This window comes from Struthio camelus, chromosome 3, assembly GCF_040807025.1.
Source record: "Struthio camelus isolate bStrCam1 chromosome 3, bStrCam1.hap1, whole genome shotgun sequence".
In the NCBI taxonomy this organism is placed as follows: domain Eukaryota; kingdom Metazoa; phylum Chordata; class Aves; order Struthioniformes; family Struthionidae; genus Struthio; species Struthio camelus.
This window is the reverse complement of record NC_090944.1, coordinates 102,267,523-102,278,835: the sequence shown is the minus strand read 5'-3', so window position 1 is coordinate 102,278,835 and position 11,313 is coordinate 102,267,523. Positions and strand designations below refer to the sequence as shown.

At 43.2% G+C, this 11,313-nt stretch overlaps 1 protein-coding gene across 4 annotated transcripts in view; it reads left to right on the top strand.

Moving 5' to 3' along the window:
* The first annotated feature begins 1,675 nt into the window (after positions 1-1,675).
* The window catches only part of STRN (striatin), a 65,929-nt gene continuing 56,291 nt past the window's right edge, over positions 1,676-11,313 (top strand). For 2 of the 4 annotated variants that reach the window (XM_068939369.1, XM_068939366.1), the window contains exon 1: positions 1,677-2,051. In XM_068939369.1, coding sequence (XP_068795470.1) covers positions 1,752-2,051 — 300 coding nt within the window. In that variant the 5' untranslated portion in view covers positions 1,677-1,751. Of the gene's footprint in view, positions 2,052-11,313 lie in introns of all 4 variants that reach the window. The other 2 variants (XM_068939367.1, XM_068939368.1) reach the window with 2 other exon arrangements.

The window sequence follows — 11,313 nt, the reverse complement described above, 5'->3', positions numbered from 1 at the left end:
CCTTCTCTTTTGTCCCCTTCCTTTTAATGTTTTTCTTTGTTGATGGGCTTTTTAGTCTGTTTTTTTCATGAAGCTAATTCTCTATTTCCCCTTGAAGTCTTTCCTCTTCTCTCTCCACTATTTCCTTCCTTTCTTAATGAGCCTTGTTGTTCTACCCTGCTTCTCTACTAAGTTTCCCCCAGACTGCATTCCCTGTTCTGTGCTTTCTGTGATGACTTCTAGTCTCTTGATTTTTTTTTTTTCTTTCCCTAGGCTTCATTAATTATTTTTCTTTTCTTCTGCCTAAAAATGCAAAGGGATCATCCTCAAGACACAATTGTTATTTTGGAGGGCCAGGTTAAGAAGCGGGCAAGTATGATTTCAGAGCAGCTAGAAAGAGGAAGTGCTGCTTGAGTAAGCAGAGAAGCACTCCTGGGCGTGCAGGGTGCAGCGAAGGGTGCTGGGGCTCTTTCTCAGCACCTCACGCACTGCTATCACATGAGCGTGTCTGGGTACATCGTGGCTCTGTAGTCAGTGATCCTATTACATGCAGCATTCTCAGTGGCCTCGTTTGATCTTTTACACACATTTATGTTCAAGTGGAGAAGACAGAGTGGTTGCTAGTGCTTAACCCAGCAGTAAAGCCTTTTTGGTAGTGTTGCATTTTGTCTCTCTTTAGCAAGCCTCTTGTGTTAGTATCTATGTGGCATGGAAAGCAAGCTTGACTCTGAATCTTCTTGCATCCTTGGGAGAGGTGTGAGAGAGCAGTGCCTCTGACAGCTGCAGTCATGAAGGATGCTCACTTTTCCTTGCAGACTTCCTCCCCCTCCCCCCCCCCTTAACCCAGGGCTTTGCTACTGGTTTCAGAAGTTTGTTTTTTCTCTTTCCTCTCAGTTAAGGCAGTGTAGTAATTCCCCCAAAAATGTTCTTGTCCTCTTTTTCATTAATCTTAAGGTTTTCAAGAAATCACTGTAGTCCTGGGATGGATTTATAGTTTTCAGTATTTTGGACAGAGCAATTCTCTAGAACATAGCCAAAAAAAGGAAGGATCAAAGACAGGAGTTGAAATTGCAGGATTTGGCAGAACTTTTGTGGCGCTGCTGCGCCAAGGCATCACCGCGCTGCGGACTGAGCGGGGGCGCGCCAGATGCCTGTCCTTTACACCCCCGGGCTGGGCCGCTAGTATGCCAAAGCCCTTGAAATCCTCCTTGGCGAGGGAGCTGCTCGTTAGTCCGTGGAGGAGGGCCTTGCGCCCTCCCTGCTCCTCGCAGCCCTCCGTCCCTCTCCCTGCAGCGGCCTTGCAGGGCAGGGGCCGAGGGGAGCCGGCCGGGGGGCGCGGGGGCCTCAGGGCTCCGCGCCCTTTGCTGTTGGGATCAGGCCGCGCGGGGGGGGGGGGGGATTTCCACCCGCTCCGTTCGAGGCTTACTGCTCTCTGACGCTTCAGGGGGATGGGACTCCCTTCCTATAAGGTCATTCCTCGAAATGAGGGCAGCGCGGAGGAGGAAAAGGACGTTTCCCCCCCGCTCCGCTTCGCAGAGCGCCCCGCCGCCCGGCGGAACTACACTTCCCAGAATGCTGCGGGCCGGGCCGGAGCGAATCGCTCTCTGGAATTGTCCCCGCCGGGCCCCGGTAGCAGCCGGCGGGGGCGGCTGTCAGGCGGTGACGGCGGGCGGGACGCGCCCAGGTTGTTGCTGCTGCTGCTGCCGGGACGCGGCTGGGTGCGGGCGGCGGCGGCGGGGAGCGAGGCGGACCCGACCCGACCCGGCCCGGCCATGGACGAGCAAGCGGGGCCCGGCGTTTTCTTCAGCAACAACAACAACAACAACGCGCTGCTCCTGCCGCCGCCGACCGGCGGGCCGGGGCTGGAGCCCGGCGAGGCGGCGGCGGCGGCAGCAGCGGCGGCGGCGGGAGGCGGCGGCGGGGTGCCTCCCACCGGGGCCGGGGCCGCCGCGCCGGTGTCGGCGTCCCGGGCTCAATACAGCGTGCCGGGCATCCTGCATTTCCTGCAGCACGAGTGGGGCCGCTTCGAGGCGGAGCGCGCCGAGTGGGAGGCGGAGCGGGCGGAGCTGCAGGTAACACCCGCGACCTCCTCCCCCTGCCCCAAACCCCGCGGCTGCGCCTCGCCTCCCCCCCACCGGGAGCGACCCCCACCCCTCCTCCCCGCCGGGCCCAACGCGGCCCCTGCCTGCACCGGGCCGGGCCGAGCCGGGCCGCCCCGCGCGGAGGGGCGCGACATGGCGGCGGCGGCCGCTGCCGGGCTGCGCGGGGCGCCTGTGGGGCTGGTCTGGGCCCCCCCGCGGCCTGCGCCGGCGGCGAGGGTCGAGCTGCTGGGGCCCCCACACGGCTGAGCGGTCTGCCGGCGGCGGCGGGGCGGGAGGCCGCGGGGTTGCGGGCCTTCCCCTGCCGCCCGAGGGGGCTGCTGGGCAGAGCGCGCCCATAAATCCCCCTTCCTTTGTGGGGCGGCTCGTGGTCCCCTCCTCTTCCTCCTCCTCCCCCCCCCGCCCCCCCAGCTGGGGCACCGGCCACCTGTTTCGTAACCCGCTGTTCAAAACCAGCGCGGCCGGGCACGTCGCGGGGGGGGGGGGGGGGGTAAAAAGCCACCGGGCGGTTGTGCTCGTTAGTACGTTAAAGGCTTTAATAGTGATCTTGTGGTTAAACAACTCGTGAAGTGCTGGCCTAGAGCCACCGCTGTCAGATACTTCAGTGATGAGTGCGCTGTATTAACTCTAATAACAGCGGAGAATACAACCTTTGTTGTTGTTATTCTTTAGCTTCGTTGACAAGAAAGTCTCTGTTACAAATCTGAACTCTGTCCGCACCACCAGTAGCCCGCTGTTTGCTTCTCAGTGGCCCGTGTTTGAGCTGAAAAGTGTCTGCTCAGCTTCCTTTTTAGCTCTCCCTTCTTTGTCTTCTACTTCCTGTCCGTCCCTTTTCTTTCTATTTCTTTCCTTGAAAGTCCTGTCTTTGTCAACACTGTCTTTCGCCTGTATAGCAATGCAAACCACTCCTCTCTTTTTTTAGTTAGTGGGAGAGTTGCCTTTTTAATAGTGCTTTTTGTAGTAAAGTAAACAAAATCGCTGTGAGAAGAATGGTAGACGTGACAGCCTTCGTTGGGGGATCTCTTGTTGGAACTTCAAGGAAGTGGTCATGAGGGCAAGAGGGAGATGCAGTACTTATGGTAACCTGAATGATTCAGTGAAGAATCTGTTAGTAACTGAATCAGGTTTCTAGTCAGTATAATGAATACTATGTAGAAGGTTACTAATTTAGTATGTGTATTTGGAACATCAGCTGTCACGTATCTGCTGGAGTCTGATAAGTAAGCATCTTGATAGTTTTTCATAGCTGATACAGATGTCTCAAACTGCTTTGGAGAAAAAACCTGTTTTACGGGATCTGAGAAATTCTGCCAGTGCTTGAATAGCAAAAGCACGATGCATATTTATAATGCCTCTCAACAGGGGCCTCCCATGCTCCTAGTACCCTTCAGAAGCTTTGAAAGTATTATGGATGAAATAGGAGGCAGGTTTAAACCATTTGCCGGAGCTGTGTATTGTCAGTGGCAGACTGGGAATATAACCCAATTACAAGTCATTTGCTTGAACTCCTTTGGCTTCTGCCGGAACATCTCAATAAAGTTGTAATTAGCTGTGATTGGCATTACCATAAGCTGTAACAGCATTTATCTGCTGCAGAGTCATGTTCAGAAAGGTGCAGAATTCTTGGCTGTCTCTATAGGCATCGGCTATAGATGTTATGTCTACTGTGACCATTTACAATTGAACGTTCTTTGATTCATGTGGGAGGTTTGTGTTAGGGGTTCAACGGCACTACTAGGATGGCGTTTGGAAATTGCGTATGCATAACTGAATGATGAGCAGTATTAATTAAAAACAGATTCCACACTCCTGAAGCCTTTTGTTGGCCTATATATTTGGAAGTGTTTAACTGAATAATGGAAATCTGAGGTCATGCAGTTTCTCTCTCTTGAGATAAAGATACAATGCTCCTGATTGTACTTTATTAGTCTTCCACCCAATCTAAATTTAAATGTTAAATTATCTACTCTCTTGGGAGATTGTGTGGCAGAGATTCTATTGTGTATGGTGTTCTTAGTATCCCATAAAGTTTATCTCTCATTCATCTTGTTTCTTAGAGGTAGTCCTTTTATCCTCACTTTCCTACCTACTATGGTATTTTAATACTTTAGATGTTGTATGCCACAGGGTTACCATGTTTGGCTTCTGCTCTGTAGTCATTGGTTGGTTGAGCTATGCTCTTACTGAGAAACACCTTGAAAATCAATTCCACAGTGATTACCTAGCTTCCTTTTTTCCCCCCTTCAGGCTTCTCTTGTTTATCTGTCTCTCTCCCCCCTTCCCTCCCTCCCTCCCTCCCTCTCTCCTTTTTTTTTTTTTTTTGTAGTTAGTTGCGTGAAATTAAATGTGATATTGAGGAATACCTTTCTTTTGCATTATGTGATGCTTATGCAGGTGACACCTTTTCCTCGAGTTTCAAACAGTATGTAAGCTGATGTGTCAGACAGCTTGCTTTCTGTTCTTGCTTATTGGTTTACTGCTGTTTTTTCAATAACTTGATACCTCCTATCGAGTGCCTATATTTTGCTTTCCTTGGCAAATATCCGTGTTTGTTCTGATTTTCTGATTATTTTTCTTGAATCTTTGTTAATTATTCTTGCCTCTATTATATAATCTTCCTCATTCAGGGCAGAAGAGGACTTCAATATTTATGTATGTTCAAGGATCATTAATAAGCTGTGTATTTCAGATCAGAGTGAAAACAGATTCATAGAGGGCTCCCCTAGATGCTTATCTGCTAATTATATATTTCACCATTAATGCTTGACTTGTGTTTGCAATACATGGACATCTGTTTTTATGCAGACACGCCTGTGGACTGAATAACTGTCCTAAGAATAAACTTTTTGATGCCACTAGAACTAAATACTAACTTTGTTAATCCTCCTTTTAGTATTCACAAACTGTGTTTTATAGTATCATTATTTATTTTCTTACCTTTTCAGAAACTAGTACCTTTCCCTTTCTTAAGTTCTAGCAGCTGCTTGGGAGAGTTGACAAGAAAGGGTTTCCTATTCTGCAAAACTGATTTAAACTTCAAGGTGTTTTACATTCTGCATTGGACTGTGTTTCCAAGGCATTTCGGAGTCTTCATCAGGTATTGAACTAGCCCATCCCAAAATAGCCGGACTTATGTGTATACAGGAAAGTGAAATATGTATCTTTACTGTTAAGGCATCTAGGGTTTGAACTACTATCCGTATTGGTGTCTTCCCTTAACCATAATTTACTGAGGGGTTGGGGGTGGTTCTGTTTCTGTTGTTGACATCATCTCTTATTTTATTAATAATCTGTCACTTGCCAGACAGAGAGACCTAGATTGTGCCCCCTGGCTACGAATCCCACGGAGTAGAGAACTGAGGAGTTTTTTTTCTAGGGAGTGACAAAACTATTGAACTGTTATTATTCTGGACTGGCTGAGTTTGGCAGACTACTTTGTTTGTTTGTGTGGCTTTTGTTTTGACTATGAATTTCATCTTTGAAAGTAACGCGTATGTGGTGGAAAGTTTTACTTTTAACAAATTACCGTTTTTTCTGGCAAAAATGCCAATTTGCAGAATTTGATTGGCATTTCTCTTAATTTCTCATTTGCTCTAAGTTGCAGTGAAGTGTTACAGGTGACGCTCTCTTTTGTGTAGATTCCCTTTATGCTGCTAAGGAATTCTAGCTCCTGTCCTCTTTGCTAATAAAGTTTCAATTTCTTTTAACTGATAATTGTTTCTTAAGAGTAGCAGGATATTTTGTAGTGGTGGGACCTGATCAGATTGTGTTGGAAAGAAATTATTCTGGCTAGATAAACTTTCCTTTGAAAAGGTTTGCAAATAGATTATGGAGAATAGGTGGATATAATTTGCTGATCTTTCCACAACTTCTTGAAAATGTTCCTTGTAAGGCAGTGCCAAAAGAAAAAAGCAAATCATAAACAAACAAGTTAATGAAATGAGATGATATGCGGTTCAATGATAGCAAACAGCTGTAATAAGGGCTGCCTCTTGAATATATTTTGGAAAAAATAAATGGGCACTTGAGGTTGGTTATAGAAGTTGGATTTTTCTTTTGAATTTCTTGCCTTATGTCAGATCCAGCCTCTCTGGGGATCAGGGTGCATAGCAGCGAGCAGTGAGAGTGATCAGCCCTCTTGCTTCCCCCCCCCCTCCCCCCCCGGGGCAAAAGACAGACATTGATACCATGCTTACTAACTTGTAAGATTATGTTCTTGGAGACAGACAAGTTAAAGTAGTTAGGAGAAGGGGCAAATCAGACAGATGGCTGTGGCTATTTCTAGTGAATTTTAGAACATTGGTTACATGATTCAGAAAGGGTTGATATTTACTGTTTGGCTTTTAGATACGGTATTTTTATTGAATTAAGTTTCTAGTAGAAGTCATTCTGATAGATGAAAAGATTATCTAGAGAAAAAGAAATGGGCAGTGAGTTGATTAAATTGCCTGTTTATTTAAGTGAGAACTCCCCGAGCTGCAAGTGGTTTGGTCAATAAACTGGAGGATAAGATACTATTTGCAGAAATATCTTACCAGATTTTCAAATGTGATGCTGTGCCCTGAATCTCTGAGACTCTCTGTGAAAGATGAATTGGCAGAAGTACTGTATAAGTCTCTGGTAGTATCTGCCTTATGAGAAGAAATACTTTACAAAGAAAACAGTGGTTATTGTCAAATTCCTCTCCACCCCAAAAGAACAATATTTTCAACTCTGTTGTTTTAAATCCATCAGATAATTAAAAAGAAAGATTGTTGGACTCAGTCATGGATTGATCACTAGACTCGGACATGTTTAGCTGGGAAAGATGATGCTAAATGGATCTCAGTAAATAGCAGATATCCTTCCTCTTGCTAATGTTTTTAGCAAACTTTTTAGTTGCCAAATTCATGGGAAGCAAAGAAGAGAAGCTTCTATACCTCTTTCTTCTGTTTGTTTGCTTATATGCATGATTGGCAGCTAATCCCCATATTCTCATCAGGAGAATATCAGGAGTTGTCTTATTTAAACCGGAGGACTAGTGGGAGTAAACGTTCAGTGACTGAAGGGCCATATTGTAGAAATTTGTAGTTTTTATTGTAAAGTAGAGAAGTAGAGTATAAACACAAATTGATGAGACTGTTTCTTATATTCTTTCTTTTTTTTTTTAATTGCGTATATGGTCCCAGCTTTTCCCAGCATCAGATTTTCATCTTCTTTTTGAATCTATTAAACCTGTAGTTTGTTTAAGTACATGCAAAAAATGTTTCTTAAATGCGTCTAACTCCTTTTAAGAGTGTTGCTTTAAATGTGAACGTGGCATGAACAGACAGAATTTAGCGAACGTTTAAAGCGTTATCTCCAAGTGTTCTTTAAAGCTTACAAACACTTCTCGCAAAGTTGTAGTTTTTAAAAATGATTCAGAGGGGTTTCTGATTTTTTTTTTTTTCCTGATTTGTTGTGGAATTCTTGAATTACTACTAAAGTAAAGTAAAAATGAAATAATTTGTAACATTTCAGGTGAAAAACTTTATTTTTTCATGTCAAGTTAATATACTGTATCAAGTTAGTAAAACATCATATGTCTTTATTAGTGCATGTTCATAATTTAAATTGGTATCTCTATGTGCTTCTCCAACAGAAAAACGAGGAGTACAATTTAAGTTCTTAGCTTGTGTCAGTTCCATTGCATAAGGGGGTAAATAACTTTGTACTACTTGAACAAGAAGTTGGAAATATAACTCAGCCTTTATCTATGTTTCAGTAGACACTGAAACTCTGAAACTTTATTTACTAATTCTAGAACAGGCTATATGTAAAATTCCCAAAGGAAGATCACATGCATCTTAAGAGACTTTTGGTTCATCTTAGTTTAACGCTAAAAGAAGAACTCCATACAAATGTCAAGTCTCAGCTGAAATTGATCTCCGTACACAGTTCTGTAAGTGAGAAAATACGTATCAGTAAGCAACCGACTCGCATATTTAGCTTCACAAGGCTGCCAGGCCTTGTCAAGTCCTCCTTTCTAAGTTTCTTGGCTGAAGACTGGCAGGAGCTGACTTAGAAATAGATGAAGAATTGTAAAATGCTTGGTTTTGAAATGCTGAGAAGTGTTTAGATACTTGATATGGATCTTCTGAATCACTTCGAAGTGTTCAGGATCCAGGCTTTGCGGACAGTATCCTGGAAGTAAAAATTCTCTGAAACGTGAAAACAAAAGTTTCCTTTATTAGAGTGACTTCCTCTGTATGCTCTGTAGTTCAGTTAATCTGGATATCATTTTCTGATTTTGAATATTAATAAAAGAGTTTATTAATAGTTAACTGCTATTGAACACATTCAGAGTAGCCATTCTGGTGACAAAGAAGAATAATTTGAGATTGCAGTGTAGAAAGATTGCATTTTTCTATGGGTAGCCTGTGATATGTTTCCCTTTAGGGCAGTCGCATAGGGCAGGATTGCAAAAGCATCAGAACAAAAACGGCATCAATTCCATGCTTGTAAACAGGAGGTAAGAACAGAATCAGCTGTCTGTGTATCTGTTTCACTTGATGCCCTGATCACCAGGGTGGTGGGGTGTGTATAAGGAGTAGCTGCTCCTGGTCGTAGGACTGAAAAACAGTAGCGAGCTGTTGCCTTTGCAAATGCTTACACGTTTAAGTCTGATTCACTCCACTTTTCTTTAGCTTAGCCACTGCCTTTTTCCTTCAGAATTGTTCTCCCTTGTCTTACTGTACCCCAAGTAATTTGTTCAGCTGGTGAACTTGAATCATTTTAGTTTAAATGTGGACCACAAGCCACTTACCTAGGAATGGCAACAGCAGTCAACACTACCTTCTTCTCTATGGCATCTTGTGCAGTAGACGGAAAGGAATTATATTTGCACTTTTGCTGTTTAGACTTCAGCTTATAATATGATGAGCTTATAAAGTGCTCATCACTTAAACAAATGTATTACATAAATGATTGAAGGGCTAAAGAGAATTTGTCTTACGAAGAATGATTAAATAAGCTGAATATGTATTACTTGGCTAACTCGGCAATCACTCTAATGTTTCCAGTTGTTAGAATAGTGAAAGGCTACTACTAAATACTGGGTGAAGCATAGACTGTCTTTCGGAGAAGAGATCTACCTAGTAAAACACTAAATTATAGAAAGGAAAATTGTCCTGTTGGTTGAGATGTTTAAGTTACTAAACAAGGTGTTGCTAGGTATAAATTACTAAACCATTTTTGGCTCTGGATGATCTATCACGAGTTTTACGTTCCTGATCTCTTCAAAAAATTATTTGGAAACAATGTGATATTTAATTTAAGGAAATAACTTTCTCAACTTTATTATTATGGTAAGCTAAACGCTTGATCTCTTTTGCATGGTTCAACTTTTAAAGTGCTTAGGGCTGATGCCAGTTTTGAGGCACCTCTGAGAAATTCAGCAAAAATAATTTGCCAGTAGCTGATTGTGCTATTTGTTAGTCCCATAAGGCAGCATCCTCCAGTTTGAGCATGCTGATGATAAAACTGGACTAAGCGTGTGCGATGCTAGGTGCTCCTCCTGCTGCACAGCAGTGTGGGCTTCCTGTGTGACACTTCTCCGTCATGTCCTGTCCTGGCAGGAGGCTGCAATGCCTCCTGCAACCCTCTTCGTGGCCAGGGCTGCTCCGTAGGCTGCCTGTTGGACCCCTTTGATCTACATCACGTTTCAAATCTTGAAATACGGGGCAAAAAGTTTGCTTTAGTGTGATGATAATGTAATAGTTCAGGCTTACGTGGCTCACGTAACCCACCGTAATGGATACAGTTCAGAATTCAAACTTTTTTCAGTTTATGGCCCTACCTCAGTTTTGTATTATCTTTCTTATAAATGGCTGTAGGCGCTCATAAAAGCTTTCTAGCTTCTCTTTTCACAGAGGACTGGGAACTGAAAATCCAAAGGTCATTTATGGGTGGGCGCTTTAAAGTTTCTCAAGTGTGGTGCCTGAAAAGTTGTTTGCCAGTTGTACTAGACCACTGATATTTTCCCTTCCCCACCTAGCTTTTAGGCATACTTGAGTTTTAGGTTGTTTGTTTGTTTGTTTTCTTCTCACCCTCCTCCTCTTCTGCCCTGCTCCCCAGGGCATACCGGCTGGCACCTATTTGCAAATATGCTTAAAGTGTAGCACTTCAGGGAGGGAACTACAATGCAAAATACCTGAGCACACCTAACAGCCTGCAGAAGCATACTGGTAAATCTTGGTAGACCGGTTGGAACCACTGTTCTAGGCTGATTCATCTGTCATCATTTAGTTATTTTAGCTATTTGCATACTTTCTGCAATATTTTTCTCAGAGTTTTTTCCTTCTTCTTTCCCTCTCTCTCTTCCACCCGACTTTGGGTGGACATCATTGTTGAGTTACAGAATTGTGCGTCTTAATAATAGTGCTTATTTTGATAAATGACTTCTGTTGCCCTTCAACTGCCCATAAATTTGAAAAGTAAGGCTTACTCTAAAATATTCAGAGAAATATTTTAAAGAGAAAAATGGGAATGCTTTTCATGGTTCTTGAGTCTTAATTGAAACATCACCTTTTAAATTGGAGTAGCTTTAAAAGTCATGAATTGATAGAAGTTAATACTAAACCGGAATAGTTTGTGACAGTCATAGCATGATTTCTTTTTAAACATTTTCCTGTAAAGTAAGTATATATTTTTAAGTCTGCTTTTCTGTAATGTCAAGATGTCAGCCTACAAAGGCGTGGAGATATAACATACTTTTTAACATCTATGTCATTATGGGTGATGATTCCAGGACGAGTAAATTTCAGTTTATTTTTTCAAGAGTGGTGAAGTCCAGATTTAATTTATAAAGATGCAATTAAAATTTTTTATTATATTTTTATGACTATTAAAAACCTATTTTAGGAAGGCAACAGGTTATTAAAAGTATTATTTCTAACCCAGTGCTACCTAAAGTATCGCCTCAACCTTCTTGAAGTGTGCCATCACTTCATGGCAATGTGACCTTCAGAGCCTTTTTGGGAATCTCTTAAAACTATAATGTTGTTGTACATGAGATCTTCCCCGCCCCCCCTTTTTTTTAAATTTAAAAGTGAATGATACTTTTAAAATTTCACAGTTAATATGTGGAATAGTTGAGATCCTTACAGTACTATTAACTTGGGCCCAATCCACATGAAACTTCCAACTTCTGTTGCAGTTAATAATACTTTATCTCACTAAAGATTTTAGTGGAAAAGTCAGGCTGTACAATTGTAGC